The following is a 24,120-nucleotide window of genomic DNA, read 5'->3' as shown; positions in this document are numbered from 1 at the left end:
GCTTCCTCTCAAAATATCACACAAGCATCTGCGTTCTTATTTGCTGCTGTTTTCATTGTTCAAACTCTGTTTTTGACTCTTACCTCAAGGCTTTGAAAAATGTTTTTATGTTGCTTTTTTGTTTTGCATTTATCTTTGGAATGTAATACACCAAATTCACACATTGTGCTTATTCTGTTGTCCAAGTTGCTTCCTTTCTTTGCTGTGAGTGAGTTTCATTTTGACAGGCTCTTCAAAACTTGGTCCTTTCAATCAGTTTTTCTATTTAAACCCTTATCCAGGAGCCATTCATCAGATAGCCCACGAATTATGGAAACATACTCTCTAACAAAGATTCAGGATAGTATCTGAGCATCTGTTTGTGAGCGTATATGTATGAGCTTTAAGGAGATGGACCCTGCCCTCTTCCGTAGAATGCTCTTCATGAGAAAATCTCATGAAAAACAAATCAGTTTCTCCTTTCCTTTTGATCTATCAAAGTAAAAATTACCTGCTCCTACAATCAGTCTATCTCATATCTCATCCTTTTTTCTTGTAAGTAGTAAATGTTCGTTTTTGTTTTTTTGTTGCAGCATTCATGTTATGCTACACGAGCGAAGATCCCAGCTCTGAAGGTATTAGTTTAAGCAGCATTAGCATAATTGAGCTCCTTGTTGGTAAGCTACTCTGCAGTTTGATATTCGATTCTGTTGTGTTAAGCGCTAACCATCTACTACGTCTGCTTGGCAAAACTAACTGAGCCCTGTTAGTTGCGTTGCATAGTTAGGAGTTTCTCAACCAATTTCAAAGTCAGACAAATACTATGGAATTTCCTCATCCAATCTAAGGATCCCTCCTCTTAAATTTTACCCAATGAATGTGCAGGCAATTCCTTAGCTAGTTGATCTCAAGGAAATTATTTAATCATTTCTTTATTTTTTGATGAAATATGTACTCATTGATCAAAAGATTCACCATTCAGTGATTATGTGTCTCATCTTTCAATGCCAACAACATTAAGATGGGTGAATATGAATAGAAAAATTAGCTGACTTTAAAAATTTCTGGGTTTGATCCTTAATTTGAAAGTCTCTAAAGCAAATTAAAGCCTAACATTAAACCCTCTTACGCTGAAAGTTGTATAGAAGAAAAGTATTCATTTTTAAAGATTAATGAATGTTTGTTTGAATTAGATGTCATTATTTTTAATTGGAAGTCGAGTGTAATCTATCATCTTTCCTGGACTGTATTGGATGCAATTTCCAAAGTTGAGTTTATCTTTGAAAATCTAGATTCTTGGTTGAGGAACCCTGTTGTAGCAATATTGAGTAGTTGATCCTGCCCCTATATAATTTTTTGTACTGTTTTCCTTCCAGTTTACTTTTTAGTTAGGCATGCAGTGTAGAGTTTATTTGAGCATATTGTCCTCCGTTAATGTTGCATGGACTTGATTCAATCTTGTGAAGTTGGTTTTTCCCTGTGAAGTTCAGTAACCCAGTGTCAGAAACAAAAACCATCAGGCTGAAGATCAGTTATTATTTTGGAGAATTTGAAGTCCTTGCCAGGAATATAGTTTTGGTTCTTTGTCTGTGACTTTTACAAGGATGCAAGGATCCCACAATAAACTGACATTAAGCAGTGAAAACGAAAGCTAAAAATCTGCCATTTTCTTCATGTTTGATCAACTCTCAGTTTATTATGCCAGCAGGATACACACATAAGAGGCTTGAAAATGTTCTTTTTTTGCTATCAAATAATTTAATATAAACAAGGTATTCATAATTCTGAGAATATAATTTCTTTGTACCTTGTAATATGCTAAATACCTAACAATCTTTACATGAATTTTATGCTCCATTAAATGTTTTGCAGTGAGAATTCTCCTTGCTCATGAGTGGAACTTTTTACTTTTTTTCAAAATACTGTTCTTAGAAAGCCATAAATTATTGAAGTTTCGAAAAATTAACAATTTTGAAAAGCACGGTTGAACTGTAAAGATTTGAGTCATTGAAGAAAAAATTAGATGCTTAGTCCATCTCTATATTCGTAGAAATTCGGGGAAAAATCTCGCTGGAAAAGGTGGTAACAACAATTCCAATGCAAATGAATACTCCCTACCTCTCTTTTTTTCCTCTTTTATCGTGAGGCGCCAAATTATTTTCTCTTCAAACTGGTTTTAACATCTTTTTGACACCTTGAACTCCATAATCCTTCTCAAATTTTTGCGTCATTTGCCGCTCTTACTTCTGCCAGTAAGTTTTTTGTTTTGCTTGATATTAAATGGAAAACCGAGCTCAATACGTATTGTTGAAAAACATGGCGAGAAGTAGTAGAGAGAAAAGTTGTGCTATTTATTTTTCTGGCCACCATGCGTTGAAAATGAGTAATTTACAGATAAGTCCTTTACCCTAAAAAAAGTTGTACAAAACTATCATGGTGCTACGTGTAAATGCACACCTCTGGCTTTTTCTATGTGCATTTTTGATACCCAATGCGAATGAAGTTAACATTAATACCCCTCCCCATGCTTATTTTTCCCTCTTTCTAGATTCCCGTTAGAATGCTGGTCCCAGTGTAAAACATTTTGATAGCTATCAATCTAATAGAACATCTTTATAAAAATTGCAGAAGGGACAGATCTCACTGAAAGCTGGAAAATTGCTATCAGATCTCCATTTTATCGAGCTATCCACTTGCAATGATGATTAATGGGAGGTTTTTTGTATCAAATTGACACAAATATTTCAAATGATGATTGAAAAAGAAATAAATGGTGGAAAGGGTTTCAAGATTTGGAAATTTTGAGTTAAAACCTGTTCTGGTAAATTTTTACACGAATTATCATGCAAACTTGTGTAAGGTATATTAATTTTTAGAAACGAATCTTTTTCAATTTTTCATTTACCTCAGGGTGAGAACAAATGAGCCTCTCAGGAAAAATTTGGAAAGGGGTAAACAAAAATTTAAAAAAAAAATGAGGGCAGTAACCTCACCATCCTATCACAGATCATTGAATAAAATTTGTCCTCTCTGTGCTTCTAAAATTACTTTTATCCAGTTTTTTACTTGTGAAATCCGAACTTTTGTTTTGTCCTCTACAATTTTTTTTTTGTCTTTTTTATGACCATCAATTTTGTAACAGTAAGCAAACTGTCACTATTTTGACGATAGGTGCACATGAGTAAAATGCCTGTAAAAAGTTGAAAAAGAAGACTTCGATAATTCATGTATTATCTAAAAATAAGTTTAAAAATAACAAAACAATTTTGCACCTGAAATTGATTTTTTTTGCTCTTTTTTAAACGAAAAAAAGGGGGGTGGGGGAAGACGCCTTTTCCTCTTTTTGAGCAATGGTTAAATGTGAATTCCACCAAAAAGCAAAACTCTTTACAGATTTTAGTCAAGTAAAGTACAGCCGGAGTCATTTTTGAGCATTCTTATTGTGTGTATAGGTAGTGGTTACCAAAAGCAGATATAAAATTCAGACTGCAGATGGCTTCCTAAATCTATCTTATGTTTATCATTTATTCGTTCTTTATTTCATTTTCATTTTCTTATTCTGTTACGGCCGTATTCTCTGAAGTGTTCAAACTAATACGTTTTGTTATTTTTAAATATGTTAGTGCATTTTATAGCTGGAAAAGACCAACAAGCCTGAGGTAAAAATCTGCAAAAGGCTTAATCAAAAAAATCAGTTGGAGTCTGTTTGAAACACTTTGCGGAAAAGATTACACAATATGAAAACGTTAAATTTTACATGCCTTTCCTGTTGCACTCAATTTTTTCTTTAACTGAGAATAGGATTGTAGCTTGTCTACCTCATTCTATATGTTTATTTTTAAACTCTGATTTATTAGGTTAGCCAGATCATTTTATTACATTTGCAATTATAGATACCATACCAGTTAAGTTTACGCACTTTTAGAACGCAACAGAAGATCTGCTGTCTTCATTTTAGCATCGCAAGGAAGTACAGGAGTTAAGATGATAGATCACCCGTCCCATTGCAGTAAGATAATAGCAATCCCATCTGTTCTATCAAATTAACTGAAAAGACTGATTCGTTGTTTTCTTTCCTTTCAAGCTCCAACTTACAAAATAATCAAGTTGCATTGCCCATGTGTACCAAAATATCTCACTTCATCTATTTCTCTAGACTTCCTTTTCCTTTTTTCGGCCTAATTCTTCCGAAAAGCTATTTTAGTCATCAAGAAAATCGTAATTTTTTCAGTGTGAGGGTGTGTGTGTGTGTGCAGGTGCTTGTGTGTACTCCTTTATTCATGTACAAAGCGATGATACCTCATCATTCTCCTAGATGAACTGTAATTTTCATCAATAACTGAATAAAAAATTTGCAATTAAAACGCATCCGGAAATTAGGTAGAACCCCAGGTTGCAGTGTGCAAATAGCCTCTTTTGCATGTTACCAACATTTTAATTTGTATAGTATGTGCGTTAGTCTGTAGGAGTGCTCTGATCTAAAGTTTAAACTTTCTTGATTTACTCTCAGGAGAAAGATTCATCTCAGAAATGTGCCATTTACCATGCTAAGTGAACGTCAGGAAAGAGAGAGTAGGAATATTTGTCGTATTGTGTCACCTAACTGACAGTAAATAATCAAGTGTAAACTTTAGTCAGCAAAAAGTTAGTAGTGATGGTTCCCTAGAGTAAATCTAGTTGATCCTAAAGTTTGTCCTCGTCCAATTATCTTGCACCTGTTTACCCTTGGGTGTGATATCTCGCTTTGTATATGATCCTCATGAGACTTGCTCTAATCTAACATTTGTTTACACTTGCGTTACTCTGAATGAACAATATGCCCGAACATACCTTAGTTGTCCTTTTCACACAGTAAAAAAGGAGGTTTCATTTAAGGTTTAATTATTTAGATGAATTTTAAACACCGGTGATTAGAGAGCAATAAGGTAAAATTCTCATTTTAGTTAAAGTTGTGAGCGAATACATCTCATAGGTGATCTAGCAGTAAAATTTGTTGGAAAAGGTTGCCTAATTAAACTAGATTTTGTTGAGTATCCCTCGAGCCAGTGAAAACTAAATTATGTTCTGTGTATACACTTACAAAAATAATACAGTGACCCAATCAAACATGAGAAAGTGTTGTAACAAGACTTTTTTGGCCTAACCTCTTATATTTTCCCCTTTCGACCAAAAAAGGTCCCAGTACCAAGCTTCAGCGTAATTTGATGATGTTGACCTGTGTCCGCAGATAGTTTTTTTACATGCATTTTTAGCTTGAAAAACATGTTATAGATAAAAATCAATTCATGGCGAATGCATAAATAACATTTTTTTTGGTTTAAAAATAGCACAAATATTCATGCCTTTTGATCAGGACTCAGAATCATAATGTCGGAAGTAGATTGACAAGTACTTATCAATTATTTGATAGAATACCTTCGTTTATGCTGTGTTCCTACAAGTGCTACACTTTTTTTTTTTCGGAGAGGCAAATGGAAGTTGAACTCAATGAATTTTAGTCTTCATATCAGCATATTTTTTAAACACCTTACCCTCAATTACATTTTACTAATACAGACTCTCACTCATGAGAAGTCACCTGTCCATTGTTTGTGTTGTTCAGAATACGTCTAAATATCACCCAGTTCTGAATGCTGAAGTTATGCTATGATCCCCTCAATGTTTTCATTGTGTATGCAAAACAGTCATAGTTCATTCTGCACACCCCTCAGTTTTTCCATATTTTTACGTTCCTTCCTGAGAAGAATTTTTTGTCAGAATGCGTCACCTCCTCTATGCCTCAGTTGCAAGTTGATCTTGCAATTGAAGTACCTGACAGTGACTTGCTTTTGAAATAAATACTTGGTGGGAGTTTAAATTTATGTTAAACCATTTTCTGCTGAGTCTTGATCTTGACAGAAATATGCAAATATACGAGGAAAAACAGAAACTAGGAACTGCTCTGTTGCGAGCAAGGTCAAAATATCTTACTTAATATTGACATGCAGGCAAAACTTGAAGACAATAATAAAAACCACCGCTGTGAATTCAGTGGCCTTGAGGCTAATTTGAAGAGTGGAAAAAAGTAGGAAAAATATTCATAATATTTACTACTATCATAAAAGATTTTATCCATTCCTTAAACCCTTGAAATGTATTACTTACCTAAACACCATAATATACTTACCTTACAACACAAAAAATGATTTGACTAGGGATTTGGGTGATTTCAGTTTGTACCTACAGTAGCAAAAAAAAGGCATGAACCTAAATATACCTCGAGTAGCTGTCCCATGTCTCTCTAAGCACTGGTAGGTCTGAAACTATCTTTCTCTTCAGAATTTCCTCTCTTTTTCCATGTTTGATTTTTTTGCGGTACCATATTCAAACAACATTCATCAAAGTGATTTTGAATGGCAATTTCTCATTTCAAAGTATGTGTTGACTTATTTGCTTTCTCAAAATTTTGTTGAAAGTTTGTTCGCTCAGCGCTGCTCAATTCTTTCTCGCCCCATTCCTTTTACCCTTTTATTAAATCACTGTTTTAAATGAAAAAACTGTATATTGTAAAGGCACTGAAGAAGCCATATTATCTTACGAGCCTGTCACCCAAGTGCAAATCAGCTACGCGCGGCCTGTGGTCATCCTGGGACCCCTGAAGGATAGAATCAATGACGATTTGATCAATGAATATCCAGACAAATTCGGCTCCTGTGTTCCACGTAAGTATCATTTAATTTTTCATTTCTGTCGTAACCTTACTGTATTTTTTATACTCTGCAGACCTCTTGAAAATCCTCTCAGTTAAATTGTTCTTATTGAGAGATGTAGAAGGTTTAAAAAAAAAAAAAACTTTCTACCGAGGCTCCATCAAAAAGATTTTTTTGAAAAAAAAAGCAAGACTAAGAGCTGAGTGTAAAAGAACTGAACTGTGGTGTTCCGAGTACAAGGCCACAATCGGAGGAGAAAATGATCTTTCTCCCATAAGTAATAATTTCTTACTTCCAAATCACATTGTATTTTATGAGCCTTCTTAAAATTTCCCCAGTTTTTTACAAAAAGGAATAATCATTTTTGATAATTTTTTCTTCTTTATTTATGTATTTTCTATTTTAGGTAGCAAAAATTACTATATTTTCCCTCACAGCACAATGTGCAGGATGTTCCAGAAGAAATGAGCCAGTTTGAATATCCTGAGTACGCTTTTGAATTTCAAAAAACACTGAAACATGTGTCAGCTTATTTTAAAGGGTACAAGCTTCTATTCACTTTTGCACTTGCCAGAGGTGGTTAAGCAATAACTTTAGCATGAAACAGATTTTATCTGAGTCCTCAGAAGTATCTAATACAGCTTTGACTTTTTTATTTTTATGTTTTCACCTGTCATTTAAAATGAATGGTATCCCCTGAAATTGTTTTTCATAATTGCATGATATGTTACAGACACAACAAGGGAAAAGAGGGATTACGAAACGGAAGGCAGGGATTACCACTTCGTTCACTCGCGGGAAGAAATGGAGCGAGACATACAAAATCACCTATTTATTGAAGCAGGGCAGTATAATAATAATCTTTATGGCACCTCAGTAGCCTCTGTCAGAGAGGTCGCAGAACAGGTATGTACCCATCTGTTATCTTTTTGTAAATTAATTTTTTCTCTTGCAACCCACCAAAATCAATTTTATATAATCTGACAATCCATGAGTCATCGGTGGCTTGGTTATGATTTTCTTTGAGGTCCAGGGCAAAGTAGGATCAAATCCTTCAAAGGTAAGGTGTTTCTTGAAAGAGAACCTAGTGGCATCAGCTGTTGCCAAATTATATCGAACAATTTGGTTTCTTACAAGTGACCAGCTGTACCAATTCTCTTGAAAACTTTAGGAATATAATAAATGTGTTTTGTTCAAAACAACAAAATGTATCCTGTTTTTTTTCTCAATTCTTAACAACCAATGAGAAAACAACAAGATGGGAGATCAAGCACTCAAGATTGCGACTGGAAACCGTATTCTCTAGCGCTGCTTTAGAAAATGACACAAAAAGAACTTACTTCTGAGAATGTTGCAATTTTCCAAGCAATGTTGCTTTGAGGGCCTTAAAATTTTGTGAGTGAAAGTAAGTCCTGCCCCTATTACACAAAACAACCTCAAACCAAATGACATTGTTGCAAGTGTCGCTTGCAAACGAAATACGTCTTCTGTAAGCCACAGAGGCAATTTTCTGAGATTTTCAAGAGAATAAGTACAACCATTCTTCTGTGAAAAAATGTATGATTCAAAGAAATTTGGTAACATTCGATGTCACTGGGTCTCCTCTCAAGAAACTTGGCCTAAAACCAAACACGGCCATATTTTTTTTCCATCGCCCACTAGTTTTTTTGACAGTCGAATTTTTAAAAATAAAGTTTTCTAGAGGCTTAAAAGTGTGTTTCCTAGAAGATTGTCTCGTTTTTTAGATGGCTGCAAAACATCCACCATATCATCTCCTAACCAGTCATTCTAAACTTCTTCTGTACCCATCAGATTTAAGATTTTCAACTTTTTAAAAAATAGAAATCAATGTTAAAGTTATTAAAAAATGTTTTGAACATAGAAAAACTGACTTGACTGCAATGATGAAGAGACTTCGTTCAAGTGAGGCACCATGGTTTTTTTTTTTTTTTTTTTTTCAAGAGAATACTAGGAAGGACCCAAACAAACTGGAATTTAGTGCACTTTGGCAGCAAAGAATTGAATTTAGCAGGAGCCACCTACATTTTTTCTATTTTTGACCTGGCATCGAAAAATACTTAATATCCGGTTTCTAGTTGCTCACAATTCAAAACATAATATATCGATAGAAAGCTGAGGATGTGACCTTTCTAATGATTTACATGTTATTTTGAGCTTAAAAATAGCAGAGACAAATTCAGGGGAACTAATCATCCGAGTTGGTGGGAAATTTCTTGATGTGATTGCAATAAAATTCAACTTGTATACAATCGGCTGCTTCAAATTAAAAAAATCAATAGACTGTTGAAATTTTGAAAAAGAGACCTCTCTAACGGTGTAATTGGATTTTAGTCAGCAACAATATTACTATTTTTTTCTCAAAAATGAAATACTAACTGCATGATTTTCATGAGAAAAAAACTCACAAGTCCATTTATTTCTCGAGGACCTCAATAAACAAATCAATTTTTGGCCAAAAACTTCATTTTTTTTTACCCCTCGTAAAGATTTTGAAGTGACAAAAAAGGTACACTCTTACTTTTCATTTAACTCTCCTTCATCAGCGATGTCTGTAATGTGAATGCTGAATAGCCATTGTCAATTATTTTAAAGAAAAATTCAGTACGTAATAGCAATTGCTGACCGTGTCAAGAAAGAGTTTTCCGTTTTTGCAACATGTTTTTCATCTATCTGTGAAAGTATTTTGACCATCATGTATTTTTTCAGCTAATCGTATAATTCGTTCCAATTATTTCAGGGCAAGCATTGCATATTAGATGTTAGTGGTAATGCGATCAAACGACTAATGGTTGCCCAACTTCACCCAATCGCTGTATTCATCAAACCTAAGTCAATAGAATCTATTATGTAAGTATTTAGTGAAATACCTTCTCAATGTTTACCTTATCCTCCTGTAAAAAGAAAGGAAAATTTAATGAAGATATTCCTTGATTTTAAGAAAAAACCTGCAAAGAGAGCTACAGGATTAGGGTCCTTCAATCAGCTTCTTTCACTCTCATCATACCCTTTCTTTTATTTTGCATTCTCTATGAGCAACTGATTTGATACAAACTGATATGAAACTGATTTGAACTGTACTTGGCAAAAGATGTGGTCTTGTTGAGCTCTTTTATTGGGTGAAAAATAATTTTTCCATCCTCCCTGACTGTGCATCAACTTTATTACCTAAGAAGAACTTTCATGGTAGTTTATTTGATCTTATTTTTATTTTTTATTTTATCTTTGGTCTCATTTTTGTAATATCTCTTGAATCAATTTTCAGGGAAATGAACAAGAGGATAACAGAGGACCAGGCGACCAAAACGTTCAACAGAGCCGCTAAAATCGAATCTGAATTTAAGCCGTATTTCACAGGTATCTGGCAAATAATAATATTACACTTCACATAGGGCATTCCGAAACTTTCAGGGCTAATGCTGTTTTTTTTTTTTTTTTCTTTTATTGAGCTAATTTTGATCTCATTTAAAACCTTTCATCATTCTTGGTCTATGGGCCAAACTTCAGCTAGAGCGAAAAGAAGAGTTGTTTGCTATAGAAAATTGCTCTAAAATCACTATGAACACATCGGGAAAGTCTGAAATACTCCTCTAAGTGCAAAATCTGTGTAAAAAATATGAGGTTTTCTAAGCTTTCCACTTCAAAAACTATACTGCAGCACTGGTGAACATTTTGTAAGAGGTGTCGTTCCATCCAACCCGTGCACACCAGGAAGCCACACAGTAACGACACTAAAACGCCAACATGCCTAAATACACGCAGCGAGACAGGATTATATCAACTGGCATGTTTACATTTACATTTTTCTTTCCCTGAGAAAGATCATGGTGCTTCCTCCTGATTTGAAAGTGTTAGCCGTGTTAATTATTGTGTAGCATTCCGGTGCGCAAGGGTTGGATGGAACGACACCTCTTACAAAACGTTCAACTGTGCTGCAGTATCATTTTTCAAGTGGGAAGCTTTAAAAAAACGCATATTTTTTACACAGATTGTGCATTTAGAAGTGTATTTCAGACTTTCCTGGTGCATTCATCGTGATTCTAGAGCAATTTTCTTTAAAAAACATTTCTTCTTTTTGCTCTAGCTGAAGTTAGCAACAGGCTTATTGAGACTAAATCATCTTGTTTGCTCAAAAATTTACGTAGTTATGAGGGTTTAAATGGAGGGAGCAAAGTTGCCGCCCACAGGTTCTAACAAGAATTTATTCCTCACCAAAAAGTACGAAGTTGATTTGAGCCTGCTTCTCAATGTACGCATCATTATAACGAACACATTTTTTCATCTTTTTCTGTCATTTCTCAGGTGTGCAAACTAAATTTAGACAACCAAAATTAGGCCTACACGAAATTTCAATCGTTTTTTAAGGTTTTAAAGTACTATGTGAACATTCTGAACATTTTATGGAAATTTGATAAACTTTTATGATTAGCCCTTAGAAATGCTTTGCACATAACCGTCAAGTGATTTTGCTAAAATATAAAATAAGCCGATAAAAAATCATTGTAACCCTAGAAGCAGACGTTTAGGTATGCACTTTCAAAGTTTTGAAAGCAGTTCATATTCATTAATGTGTAAAAGTAATTGTACAATCCCAGCAGCATCGCAGTACCCCAGTTTCAGTTTTACAATATGCTAATGCACTTGCAATTGTAGTTTTGTTAATGAAGAGATATTTTTCTGTAGGGTCCAAATTTTATTGGGCTTAAAAGACTGAGTGCATGCTGTATGGCATTGCATTCCTCGTTTTTCTGAAAACTTGGATTGTTAAGCGTGTTTAGAGTTATCTTTTTAAGGAAACTAAATTAGTACCCTTAGGTAGTGCGTAGCGAAAGAGCGTTAATTTTTAGATCAGAGAAGTGCCTCGCTGAACAAGAATTTGATTTTTGCCAATTCCAATTCAAGCATGAAAGCACATTAGATCTTGCTTTCACACTATCCTGGTAGTTTTTAAACTCTAAGATGAAGGTATTGTAGACCTTCATCAAGACATTACATCAAGGCATAATGAATACTATTTAAAATAACAAATGTTATTAAATTATTTTCAGCAATCGTTCAAGGGGACACACCTGAGGAAATCTACGGCAAGATAAAAGAGGTCATCAATGAACATAGTGGCCCAACAATATGGGTGCCCTCCAAAGAAGCGCTGTAACTTTAACAAGCCCATGAATCTCATCTTGAAATGAAGAATCGGTACCCACCTAAATTAATTCGTGCACAATCGTGCTGAAAATTTTGTTGATTATTTTTTTGGGACAATGTTCCCTAGCTGTTGTTAGTAAAAGGCTCAATAGCTCTTAATTGAGGTTTCCCCTCTAGATTTTTAGATATCACATTAAGTTTTATTACCATTATAGAAAGATTTGCATGATACCGTAGATAAAAGATGGTGCCTGAACACAAGACCCGGTCACTGTATCAAGACTGCCGCTAGACAAAAAGAGTAAAAACTGTATCTGAAATTTACCTGTTGCAAATAATTAAATTTTACTATTTTGACTGTTGCAAGTGACGAAGATTACCCTGTCATTTTACTGACTGATCTGATCGTTATGAAATGTATGGCTGCTACCCATTGTAAAAGATCTGTGTTCTCACTAACCCAGTAGGTAGTGAAGCTCAAAATAGGGCTAATCATTGTTATACAAAACATTTTATTCTATCGAATTTCTACTTTTATTAGTACCTACCCCTGTGCATATTTTAATATTCAAGTCCTATTTTTAAATTATTCGATCAAATATCCATGCTGAGTTTTGTATGTAACTTCTAGTGCATTCTATGTACAAGCAAGAACTTTCCTATTTCTTGCTCCACGATTGTTTCAGCATAAATGTTATTTTATTTTTTTTTATTTTATCGTTTATCACCACTTCATTGATTTGTGAACTTTTTGCCCATGGTAATATCTGCAAATTTATTGCAAATCTTAGCTAAAAATTTACTAGGGTATGTTTGAATATCAACCACTTCTTATTGAGATACCTTGTATCAAAACCGGTTTGTTTATCCCGTAAAAATTCTAGCTCTCCAACCCACAAAGCTTAGAAGATAGGATATAGTTTGATCAAGAAGCCAAACTACTGCGATGAATCACTATGAAGTGTAATAAATTGGCGTTCGGTTGACTAAAAGGTGCATGTACACACTGAGATGAGCCCGGGCAATCATTGAGTTCTATGGACCACAGGGCTCATCGCAAAAAGTAGTTATGTCCATATGTCATGAGGGCGATGAAATGAAGAAACGCAGGAGAAACTTGGCTTACATATCTCTGCCTTTAGTAAATCTAAACTACCAGCTAATAAGTAAATTTGTTTTTAAAAATTATAGTGAATTCTTTTTTCTGTCTTATTTGTGATGCAACGGTTCCAAAAGCAAAAGAAACAAAGTTTTAATGTAATTTTGGAGACAACAAAGCAAAAAAAATCATATAAGGTTCAATTTGCCTTGTTGCCTTATAATACATGAAATAATCTCTATCAAGTTTTTCAGTAATTTATGAAAGAAAGAAGCAAGAAATTATCATGGAAGTTGGATGATGAAAATTCAAGCAATTTGATATACGTACTTTATTTTTTCTATGTACTTTGACAAAAGAGGAAATTTCAATGCTTTTTCGCTTCACATGTATTCCGTTGGCTATTAAGTGTGCAATTATTGATGAAATCGTTTTTAAAGTTATATAAAAATAAGTGAGGTTAACGATGTTCAGATAAAATCTCTCTCTTTTAAAGCATTAGCCATGCGCATCAATTCTGTTTGAGCTAATGTTAACAAATAGAAACTTTTAATTGCCGCAAGTCATGGTACAAATGATTTTTCATTCTAAGCAACTGTGGTGCCCTGAAATAAAGCCGTTTAAAAAAAAGATCTTAAATTGGAAAGAAGGCATGATAAGCATAATACAATAGACATCCGATTGTTTGATACGAACTCTGGTTTATGCAAATCGACCGAACAAGTGGTCGTGGTGGTGTTGTGTGTTCACAACCAATGTAGAGGAATACATTTTATTAAGATACAATAATCCTTTCAAACACGTTATAAGCTCTAATTCATTAATTTTCGTATGTAATTGAGAATTAATTATTTTCTCTGTGGAGTATCTAGATTTTTTTATAATCCGGGTCGGCTTGGTCCCCATGAATCCAAATAATCCGGAGTCCAGTGTAGAGCTTGAGCTTCCACTTATCGAAGGATGCCGTTCCATAGTCAGTTACTAATAAACGTTTGAAGCAAACAACCAGAATTCTATGTGCCGTTTTAGCTATGTATGATTGACAGATTCAAGAGGGTCAGCCTTTTCGGACTCGTTAAAAACAGTGTAATACATCATTAAATTTTTTTTATTTTTAGAAATCAGGGCCTACTATTACCACCTACTATTTACCTACTATTACCATTCTTGAATTAATGTGGTAAAGATAACTTTAAAGTCCTAAAAAAAGACGTTCATGGATTGTTTAGTTAAAAATTTGATTTTACTGACAATTATCGGTAGTAAACACATTGTGCACGATTGTATGTGCGTGACAATTATTTTGCTCCTTTGAATTAAGTCCTCTTGGAAACAGAAGAGGCGAAAAATGAAAGAGGATTGGAAAGTGGATCAAACTATCTTTTTTGTAACTGTTTTACGTAATTTTAGTTTGAAATCAACTGGTATTTCCTTATGAGGCCAGTCTGGTGATTTCTCTCAACAGTCTGGTGCTGCTCATGTTTTTGTGAATCAGTATTATTATTTGTTATGACAATTGTTATTTTATTATCATATTTTTTTTGTGAATTGTAACCAACACTTCCAACATCTTTCCTGTGAATAAATGTGTTTCTTGACTGACAGAAATTTAAGTTTGTGTAGTTTTTTATGGAAAGGCAAATGAAAGGATCAAAGAAGGCATATTGATGGCAAGTTTAAAACACCTGTAGATGGAGTAGTTTACCTTTGCTAATTCCTCTTATGTCAGTGCTCTTTTGAAGATTTGCACAACCTTTTTATATTTGATTAATCAGTTTCTGGACAATTTGACAAAAGTGGGCGTGACAGGTTCTGCATCTTCGTCAAAACAGAGCATTAAGCCTTAGAAGGAATCGAGCCATCGTGATGTTTTGTTGACTTTTGGCGTTTGAGTATTTTGGTTCATCACCTCAAAATTTTCCATAAAATCGTTTTATTCTGGCAACCAGCATGATTTCTTTTAGCTCTTGATTATCAAGTTGAACAATTATGTCATGTCGTAGCATATTTTTGAAAACTGAGGCATTTTTGAACTCCTTGGTAGCGTTTTGAATTTATCAATTCCGTTTCAATTCCAAATCTGTTTTTAGCTTCTGTATTCAAACTGTAGTTTGTATGTACTTCAATGTAAAGCTTAAAATCAAGATTAAGTTAGAAATTAGTCAGGTAGTGTTCAACATAACAAAGCCAAGTGCATGGATACATTCTTAATAGCTTTTATCTGCATCAGGGACTGTCATCGCCAACACAAGAGAATCAAGTTGGCTTCTTGAAGAGTACCCTCTAGTTTTTGTAATGAAATGGCATGTCAACTGTTCCACCTGTTGAAAGTCATAATGAGTTAAATGTCAATGTATTCATGATGCCCTGATTTCTCTTAAATTTTTTTTCACTACAGAAGACTTTGCCTCTAGCTTTCCCAGTTGTTTGCTACAGGGATTACTCATATGAATAATGCTGCCCTCCTGATCTATCCACGAAGCAAAGGTTCTTAGCGCACTCATGCCCCATATTAGAGAAAGACAGGTACTTCATTCTTGAAATAACAAAATTCCACACTAGGCTCTGCCCTAAGTGCATTAGTATAGAGATTGATTATTTCAAGTAGCGAACATTTTTGTTCTAATTTTTAACTTATGTATCGAAAGAGTGAACATATAAGGATTGAGGGAAAGTATTGTTGCCAAAACAACCAGCTTCTGTGCAGGCGCCTGGGGAAAAAATCACCAGCATTAGAGACATGTATGCAGAATGCAACAGACAAACAAATGAAATTACACGGTTGTTGTCCTAATGACTTTAAATAGTGGATAAATATTGAAGCACATGAATTTGACTTCATTTTGCAGTGAGGAACTACTACTTGTTTCCAGCTCATCCGTATAAGCACCTATCTGCATGGGTAACATAATGGAATGTATGTCGTTTAAAAAATGAGCTAGAAATAGTGGTTCCATAATGCAAAAAGTACAATTTTCCTTCGAATATTCCATCGTAAATGATGGAGTTTTTTTTATTCCTTATCATTCAACGTCATTTTGTTTAGCTGGCAAGAATGACAGGTTAGAGATAAATATTTAAATAATCTTTCGATTGAAATTTTTGATTGATTTCTGGGGATTGAATCAATCAAGGTACAAAGTCTTGTTATAGTGTTTTCACTGTTTGTGCAATGTCCGAGAGAATCATGTTAAATCCTTCTCACCTAACACTGAGGTAAATATTGCATTGTAAGCGTGTTTTAATTTTTTTAATATTTATAGTTCAATAACTTAGGCGTAATTGATACTAAAAAAGAATTGTTTTGTATATTTCCTGTAATTATGAAATGTGTCATTAGAAACAAGTTATATATTCTTATTTGTATTATGAATGTTTTTATAAATTTATTGATGAAAAGAGGAAATGTCATAGTTGAACATTTTTCCCCTTTTTTTGTAAATACATCACTTCATTATTGAACCAGAGCTTTTTTTTTCAATCCAACTGAAGCTCAACTAATGGCCAAATGGATTCTCCTTCCTCTTTTCTTCACTCATGAGAAGAAGTATTTCAATGCATTTAACATAGACACGTTCCTTGCAAGTATGCTTTAGTGTAACTGTGCCTACCACGTCAAAACAATATGCACTAAAGCAGCAAAATTTAAATGCATTTAAACTCGGTTTCTATCCATTGCGGCGAAGACAGGACCGCCTATAAATTATGTACGTAACTAATACTCTATAATTAGCTCTATTGAGAACCCGCATGAACGTCGCTAATTCAAACAGTGTGATAAAAAAGTCCCACTGGGACCTTTTGTCTTGGAAGGACAAATAAAGAAACAGTGAACATTATCAACTTGTTGTTTAACATGACAATGAAAAAAATCAATACCACAGGAACATTCCAAACTTGGTCTTAAAAAAGGCTTCTGTACAAAGCCATGCCACCAATACAAAAATCCCTCCTATCTACTGAATAGAGGAGGGTGTCAGGAAGGAAAATTTTGGGGGAGTACTTTACCAATGGATTTATTCATGCAGGAAGGAACTGTGTGCAAATAAATAAAAACCACACCTACGTACTCTCAAACTTTATTATTATAATTTCTCTTTTCTTTGAGATTTACATAGGGTGTTCAAAAAGTTTAGCGCACTTCCGGATTTTGAGCAAACGAAAGCAGCTATCGATTTGCAGTCTATGTGTGTTTAAAGTAGACGTAATTACTAATAAAACAAGACCAAGAACAACTCTCTAGCTTAAAAAAATGACAGAGATACAGGGTTTTGAAAATGACATGTAGCGTGACCGCCTCCAGGATTTTTAGCTACAAATATGTTTATCAAGGGAAAAAAAGTTAAATGAGAATTGAGTGTTTCTATTGAAAAAACTTACAAAATCTTACAGAAATTGACAGACTTCAAGTTTCTTCATCGGATGACACGGATGACTCAACATTTGGCTGTTTTTCGAAGTATTTTTCACCACTTTGAACACAAAGCTTCAGCCGTTCTGCCCACTTCACAAGGATCGTCTTTTCGAAGTCCTCTTGACGGAGGGTTTTGAAGCATTTTTGAACAGCGGTTTTGATCTAGGCTTTGGAATGGCTCTTTTCTGACTTCAAAATTTCTGAGAGGCACACGGTTTGATTCCATAGCCTAGATCAAAACCGCTGTTCAAAAATGCTTCAAAACCCTCCGTCAATAAGACTTCGAAAAGATGATCCTTGTGAATTGGACAGAACGGCTGAAGCTTTGTGTTCAAAGTGGTGAAAAATACTTTGAAAAACAGCCAAATGTTGAGTCATCCGTGTCATCCGATGAAGAAACTTGAAGCTCGTCAATTTCTGTAAGATTTTGTAAGTTTTTTCAATAAAAACACTCAATTCTCATTTAACTTTTTTTCCCTTGATAAACATATTTGTAGCTAAAAATCCTGGAGGCGGTCACGCTACATGTCATTTTCAAAACGCTGTATCTCTGATGTCCGTGAAGTTAGCACCCCGACTTTTAAAATTTTAAATTTTCTCTTTTGCTCATCATCGCTCATCATTTGCTCACCTGGAAAATCACTTTCATTTTTTTTGTTCAGGCATGTACCCCCCCAAAAATCGAACTTGAACTTTCAGAGAGGTCATTGACCTTAGCACCCCCACTTTGTCCGATTGACTTGAAAATGGTCTCAAACGACGCAGAATCATTTGCTCACCTTTGCTCAGCCCTTAGTTTTCGTTGCTCACCTCCCGCTTCCCCCCAAAATGAAAGGCGGCATTTTGGGGGACATCAAAGGCAGCTCCCCCACTTTGTCCTATTGAGCTGAAATTGGTGTCAAACGACGCAGGATCATTTGCTCACCTTTGCTCAGCCCTTAGTTTTCGTTGCTAACCCCCCACTTCCCTTCTAAATCGAATGGCCGCATTTTGGCGCGTATCAAAGGGAGCGCACCGACTATGTTCGCAACCGCCATTCATTTTCGGGAGGAGGTAGGATTCGGGCAAAGGAAACAAAGGGCTGAGAAAACGTGAGCAACTGATTCTGCGTCGTTTGAGACCATTTTCAGGTCAATCGGACAAAGTGGGGGTGCTAAGGTCAATGACCTATCTGAAAGTTCAAATTCGATTTTTGGGGGGTACATGCCCCAGCAAAAAAAAAAAGGAAACCGATTTTCGAGGTAAGCAAATGATGAGCAATGATGAGCAAAAGAGAAAATTTTAACTTTTAAAAGTCGGGGTGTTAACTTCACGGACTTTGGTTTCACACTTCAGTCGGTGCGATACGGACATCCATCAAGTTTAAAAAGTTGCATCAAGTCCCCGTCACCGCCGACCAACGCGTCTGTCGATCGAATCAACTACAGGTAGTATGAGCAAGGAGTCAAAACGCCTTCAATTTTTTGAACGCAATACGGACATCCGTCGAGGTTGTATAGTTGTATCAAGGCGCCGTAGCGAACGCGTCCCATTGTTTATCGATACAGACGAATATAAGTTGAGAGAGGAAGGTCATAATGCCATATATTTTACGCATACATATTTTTGGGCAAAATGAGGGACGGCGTTTCTCCATTTGCGACGTTGCAAACTTCCTTAGAAATTTTATTTTTCTTTCGAGAAGCTGGTCAACATAAAACTTAAATTCTCCATGACTTTTCGCATTCGAAAGTAGAATATTTGGCTCAAAATATAAAGTCGTAAATTTGGATTGTTTCTCAATGAAGCGATGAAATAAGAACGGAAATTTTGAAACACCGCAAAGGAGATACGTGGTTTCGCACTTCAGTCAGACTGTGCGGAATCGATTCTACGCCTCCAACTATATAGGATGCGACTGGAATCTTGAAATGTTTTTCTCAGACAAATCGGGGAAAATCGACAGGGGTTATATGGACTAAATTTTTAGCGTCAAAATCAAATGTTCGCTGATCGCGTCCGAAACCAAGTATGCTCGCTAGAAATTGACCCATTGAGTGCGATTTTTGAGTGGGAAAAGCTCCGTCGGTCCCTCGCTTCGAGATATCTGCTGAAAACGCTCCAGAGAAAGAGTCAAAAAGTGGTCAGAAAAGCTCAGTTTTGACCACTTTTTGACTGTTTCTCAGCTCAGGTAGCCTCGCCGAGAGTCGGGACCGTGCGGAATCGATTTTGCGACTCCAACTGCGAAGGATGCGACTGAAAATCTCGAAATTTTTTTCTCAGTCTTAAATCGAGAAAAATTGACATGGGTTACATGGACTAAATTTTTCGAGTTAATTCGAAAATTCGCCCATTGGGCCGAAACCAATGAAGCTCGTATTGATTAGTTTTTGACTGTTTCTCGGCTCAGTAAGCCTCCCCGAGAGTCCGGACAGTGCGATATCGATTCTACACCTCCAAGTACATAGGATCCGACTGAAATATCGAAATTTTTTTTGAATCCAAAATCGAGAAAAATCGACAGGGGGCTAAATTTTTAGCATGAAAATCGATAGTTCACCGAGCGGGCCGAAACCAAGTAAGCTCGCATGGAATTGACCCGCTGAGTGCGATTTCCCTGTCCGAAAAGCTCCACGAGTTCCTCGTTTCCAGATATATGCTAAGAATCTTCCAGAGAAACAGGCAAAAACTCGCCAGAAAAGTGGTCTTGATATTCACCAGTTTATGACTGTTTCTCGGCTCAAGAAGCCTTGCCTAGAGTCGTAACCGTGCGAAATCGATTCTACGACTCCAACTACGTAGGATCCGACTGAAATCTCGACATTTTTTTCTCAGTCCCAAATCGAGAAAAATCGACAGGGGTTACATAGACTAAATTTTTAGCGTCAAAATCGACAGTTTGCCGATCGGGCCGAAACAAAGTAAGCTCGCTTGGAATTGACCCGCCGAGTGCGATTTTCCAGTCGGAATAGCTCCTCGAGTCCCTCGCTACGAGCTATCCGCTGAAAACGCTCCGAAGAAAGAGACAAAAAGTGGTCAGAAAAGCTAGTTTTTGACCAATTTTTGACTGTTTCTTAGCTCAGGGAGCCTCGCCGAGTGGTGGGACCTTGCGGAATCGATTCATCGCCTTCAACTACGTAGGATGCGACTGAAATCTCGAAATTTTTTTCTCAGTCCCAAATAGAGAAAAATCGACAGGGGTTACATGGACTAAATTTTTAGGGTCAAAATCTAAAGTTCGCTGATCGGTCCGAAACCAAGTAAGCTCGCTTGGAATTGACCCGCCGAGTGCAATTTTCCAGTCGGAATAGCTCTGCAAGTCCCTTGCTTCGAGCTAGCCGCTGAAAACGCTCCAGAGAAAGAGTCAAAAAGTGGTCAGACGAACTCGTTTTTGACAAGTTTTTTACTGTTTCTCGGCTCAGGAAGCCTCGCCGAGAGTCGGGACCGTGCTGAATCGATTCTACGCTTCCAACAACGTAGGATGCGACTAAAATCTTGAATATTTTTCTCCGTCCAAATCGAGAAAAATCGACACGGATAACATGGACTAAATTTTTCGGGTCAAAATGGAAATTTCGCCGATAGGGTCGGAACCAAGTAAGCTCGCTTGGAATTGACCCTTGACCGATTTGTGTGTCGAATGTGAGGTTTTTTTCCAAACACTATTCTGCTTTCATTTCTCTTAATTTTGCCGATTTTTGGGTTCAGAATGATTCTTTAGACTCATGCGCAGGGGCTATCGTCCTTTTTTTTTGCTGAAAATTCAAGATCTGCCGAGATTTTTTATCTAAAAGATAAAAAAAAAGCGACAAAAATGTATCCAAAAATGGTTTGCAGGGGGCGAGTCTATGGTACGTGTACACGTAAAATTGCGAAGAATAAAATCTTGACTGATCCTTTTTTCGAAATACGCGATTTGAGATTTTCATAGTAAATGCAACTTTTTCACTGATTTTGATCCGATTTTTTATTTATTTGTACATTGAATCGGTGTTGATCGGTTAACGTTTTCATTTTTCGTTCGATTCATGTCGATCATACATACCCTCTCGTAACACGCACACTTCCTTTCATACCCTTTTTTTTAAACTGAGAAATTCGTCTTCAGCTGCGTCTGCGGCAATTGTTGTTACGAATATGTTGCGCGTGCTGGTTTCAGGTCATTACATACACGAATCTCTGAAGGCGTTTTATGTGCGAGAGCAATTCGCCTTCAGCTGCGTCTGCAGCAATTGTTGTTACGAATATGTTGTGCGTGCTGGTTTCAGGTCATTACATACTCGACTCTCTGAAGGCGTTTTATGTGCGCAAGTGGCGTACCCTGTTGGAGAACTGGCGAACTCGCACACAAATCGCCTTCAAAGAGTCGAGTATGTAACTACCTGAAACCAGCACGCACCGCATACTCGTAACAACAATTATTGCCGCAGACGCAGCAGAGGGCGAATTTTTCGATTACAAAAAAGAGTATGAAAGGAAGTGTGCGTGTAACGAGAGGGTATGTGTGATCGACATGAATCGAACGAAAAATGAAAACGTTAACCGATCAACACCGATTCAATGTACAAATAAATAAAAAATCGGATCAAAATCAGTGGAAAAGTTGCATTTACTATGAAAATCTCAAATCGCGTATTTCGAAAAAAGGATCAGTCAAGATTTTTATTCTTCGCAATTTTACGTGTAGACGTACCATAGACTCGCCCCCTGCAAACCATTTTTGGATACATTTTTGTCGCTTTTTTTTATCTTTTAGATAAAAAATCTCGGCAGATTTTGAATTCTCAGCAAAAAAAAAAGGACGATAGCCCCTGCGCATGAGTCTAAAGTGTGCACGTATGTACCATGGACTCACCCCGAGCAAACCATTTTTGGGTACATTTTTGTCACATTTTTTCTTTTTTTTTTGCTTCAAAACCACTGTGCCGGGACTCACGCGGAATTTGAGATACACCCTTACGCCATAGGAGCAACGAATCGGACCAAGTTCAGCAGGAACTTACCAGTTACCATGAAGCATTTTGAAAAGAGAAGAGTTTGAAGTAGTTTAATACAATTAGTCTTGCATCGTGTCCTGGCTAAAATTCAAAGTCGAGAAAACATTGTTAAGCCTGAAAGCACGTTAAACTTCACATTTAACATTACCTAAGTTTTTTGAAGAAATGAAACTTCAATCCTGAAACCTGGTTCAAACTGAAAGCGACTAGATGTATCTCTATTAAACGTGGCCGATTTTATGCGTAACGGCAAAACATGGGCTGCCAAGAAGTAACCTCTCTGTAACAACGAAAATTGGATGGTTAATGTTTTTTTTTTTTTTTTTTTTTTTTTTTTTTTTTTTTTTTTTTCGATTTCATGGATTAAAATGATGGAAAAACGACGAACACAAAGTGAAAATTTTTTCATCTCTCATGGTTATTGCAGGTTGACATTAAAATCGATCTGCGTAGTAATGAACCCAAATAGACGGTGAAACTACGAGGCCACATATCTCAGTTTGCAACGTTGCAGACTTCCTGTCATACATTATTTTATCATGAAAACCATTCAACGTCAATTTTTTAAAACCCCGGGATTTTTCGTCTGCGTGAAGAAAACTGTGTGGAAAATCCAAGGAATGAAATTGCTTTGCTCTCCGCCAAAAAGTAAAATGGGAGCGGAGATTTTTGAATACCGCAAACGATGTACGTGGCCTAGGAGTTTCATCGTCAAAATGTTCCTCCCCAGCCCCTAATCCAGGGCCGGATTTAGGGGGTGGTCACATGGGCCGCGGCCCATAGCGGCAATTTTAGGGGGCGGCAAATTTTGCAAATTTTCAAATTTAGGTATAAAAAAAAAGAACGGATTCAGAAAAAAAATTAAAAACGAGAAAAGGCGACAAAATCTCTCATTTCCTGAGAGTTAAAGTATACATATAGTAATGAATTTTTTGCGTTGAATTTGTTCGTCTTTCAGCAATACAAGAGACAGCGCCTTTCATTGGTATAGTTGAGAGAGAAACCAAACACGCAGTTTGGCTTGGAGCGGCGCGGCGCAAAGAGCAATGATGACGAGGATTTGAGTTGAAAAGGAGAAGCCCTTCGCGCGCCGTGCCAGTCAGCATGAAACACATTTAGCGCCTACAAGACTCCTCGAATACTTCACACGCATTGCGTCAAACGCAGTGCGGTCAGCAGCGGATGGCGTGAGACTCATAGTGCCTACAGGACTGCATGAATACTTAATGCATTTCGTCAAACACAGTGCAGTTAGCGCGGTGGCGGAAATTAAAATTATTAAACCACATTCATATTTATTCTTTCATAATTTTTTCGTTCATTTCTTATAAATGGAAGGCCTGGACCACACAGAGGTGAATATTCGACCATGCCCGAAACGTCAAGAAATCAACACTCGTTTTTTACTGTTTCTCGGTTCAGGAAGCTCCGGCGAGCCTTGGGACCACGCGGAATCTATTCTACGCCTCCAAGTACCTACATGGGATTTGATACTAATCTCGGATTATTTTCTTTCATCGGATTAATGAATCGGGAAAAATCGACTGGGGTTTCATGGACTAAAAGAGCTTGATGCAAAAATAGCTTTTTCCGTCCCCCCTCTGGAACCGACTAGAAAATCCCACTCAGCGGGTCAATTCCAAGCGAGCTTACTTGGTTTTTGCCCAATGGGCGAACTTTCGATTTTGACCCGAAAAATTTAGTCCATGGAACCCATGTCAATTTTTCTCGATTTTGGACTGAGAAAAAAATTTCGAGATCACAGTCGGATCCTACGTAGTTGGAGGCGTAGAATCGATT

The 24,120-nt window shown here is 36.4% G+C and overlaps 1 protein-coding gene across 5 annotated transcripts in view; it reads left to right on the top strand.

Annotated features, from left to right (window-relative positions):
• The window catches only part of dlg1 (MAGUK family member discs large 1), a 401,255-nt gene extending 384,863 nt beyond the window's left edge, over nucleotides 1-16,392 (top strand). For 4 of the 5 annotated variants that reach the window (XM_019061367.2, XM_072306235.1, XM_072306236.1 and 1 more), the window contains 6 exons: nucleotides 573-656; nucleotides 6,531-6,680; nucleotides 7,402-7,574; nucleotides 9,427-9,536; nucleotides 9,952-10,043; nucleotides 11,735-16,392. In XM_019061367.2, the coding sequence (XP_018916912.1) occupies nucleotides 573-656; nucleotides 6,531-6,680; nucleotides 7,402-7,574; nucleotides 9,427-9,536; nucleotides 9,952-10,043; nucleotides 11,735-11,841 (716 nt within the window). In that variant the 3' untranslated portion in view covers nucleotides 11,842-16,392. The remainder of the gene's footprint in view (nucleotides 1-572; nucleotides 657-6,530; nucleotides 6,681-7,401; nucleotides 7,575-9,426; nucleotides 9,537-9,951; nucleotides 10,044-11,734) is intronic. The other variant, XM_019061369.2, reaches the window with a different exon arrangement.
• The last annotated feature ends 7,728 nt before the right edge of the window (nucleotides 16,393-24,120 follow it).

This window comes from Bemisia tabaci, chromosome 1, assembly GCF_918797505.1.
Source record: "Bemisia tabaci chromosome 1, PGI_BMITA_v3".
Taxonomy (NCBI): domain Eukaryota; kingdom Metazoa; phylum Arthropoda; class Insecta; order Hemiptera; family Aleyrodidae; genus Bemisia; species Bemisia tabaci.
The sequence above is the reverse complement of the archived record's forward strand: the minus strand, read 5'-3'. Positions and strand labels throughout refer to the sequence as shown.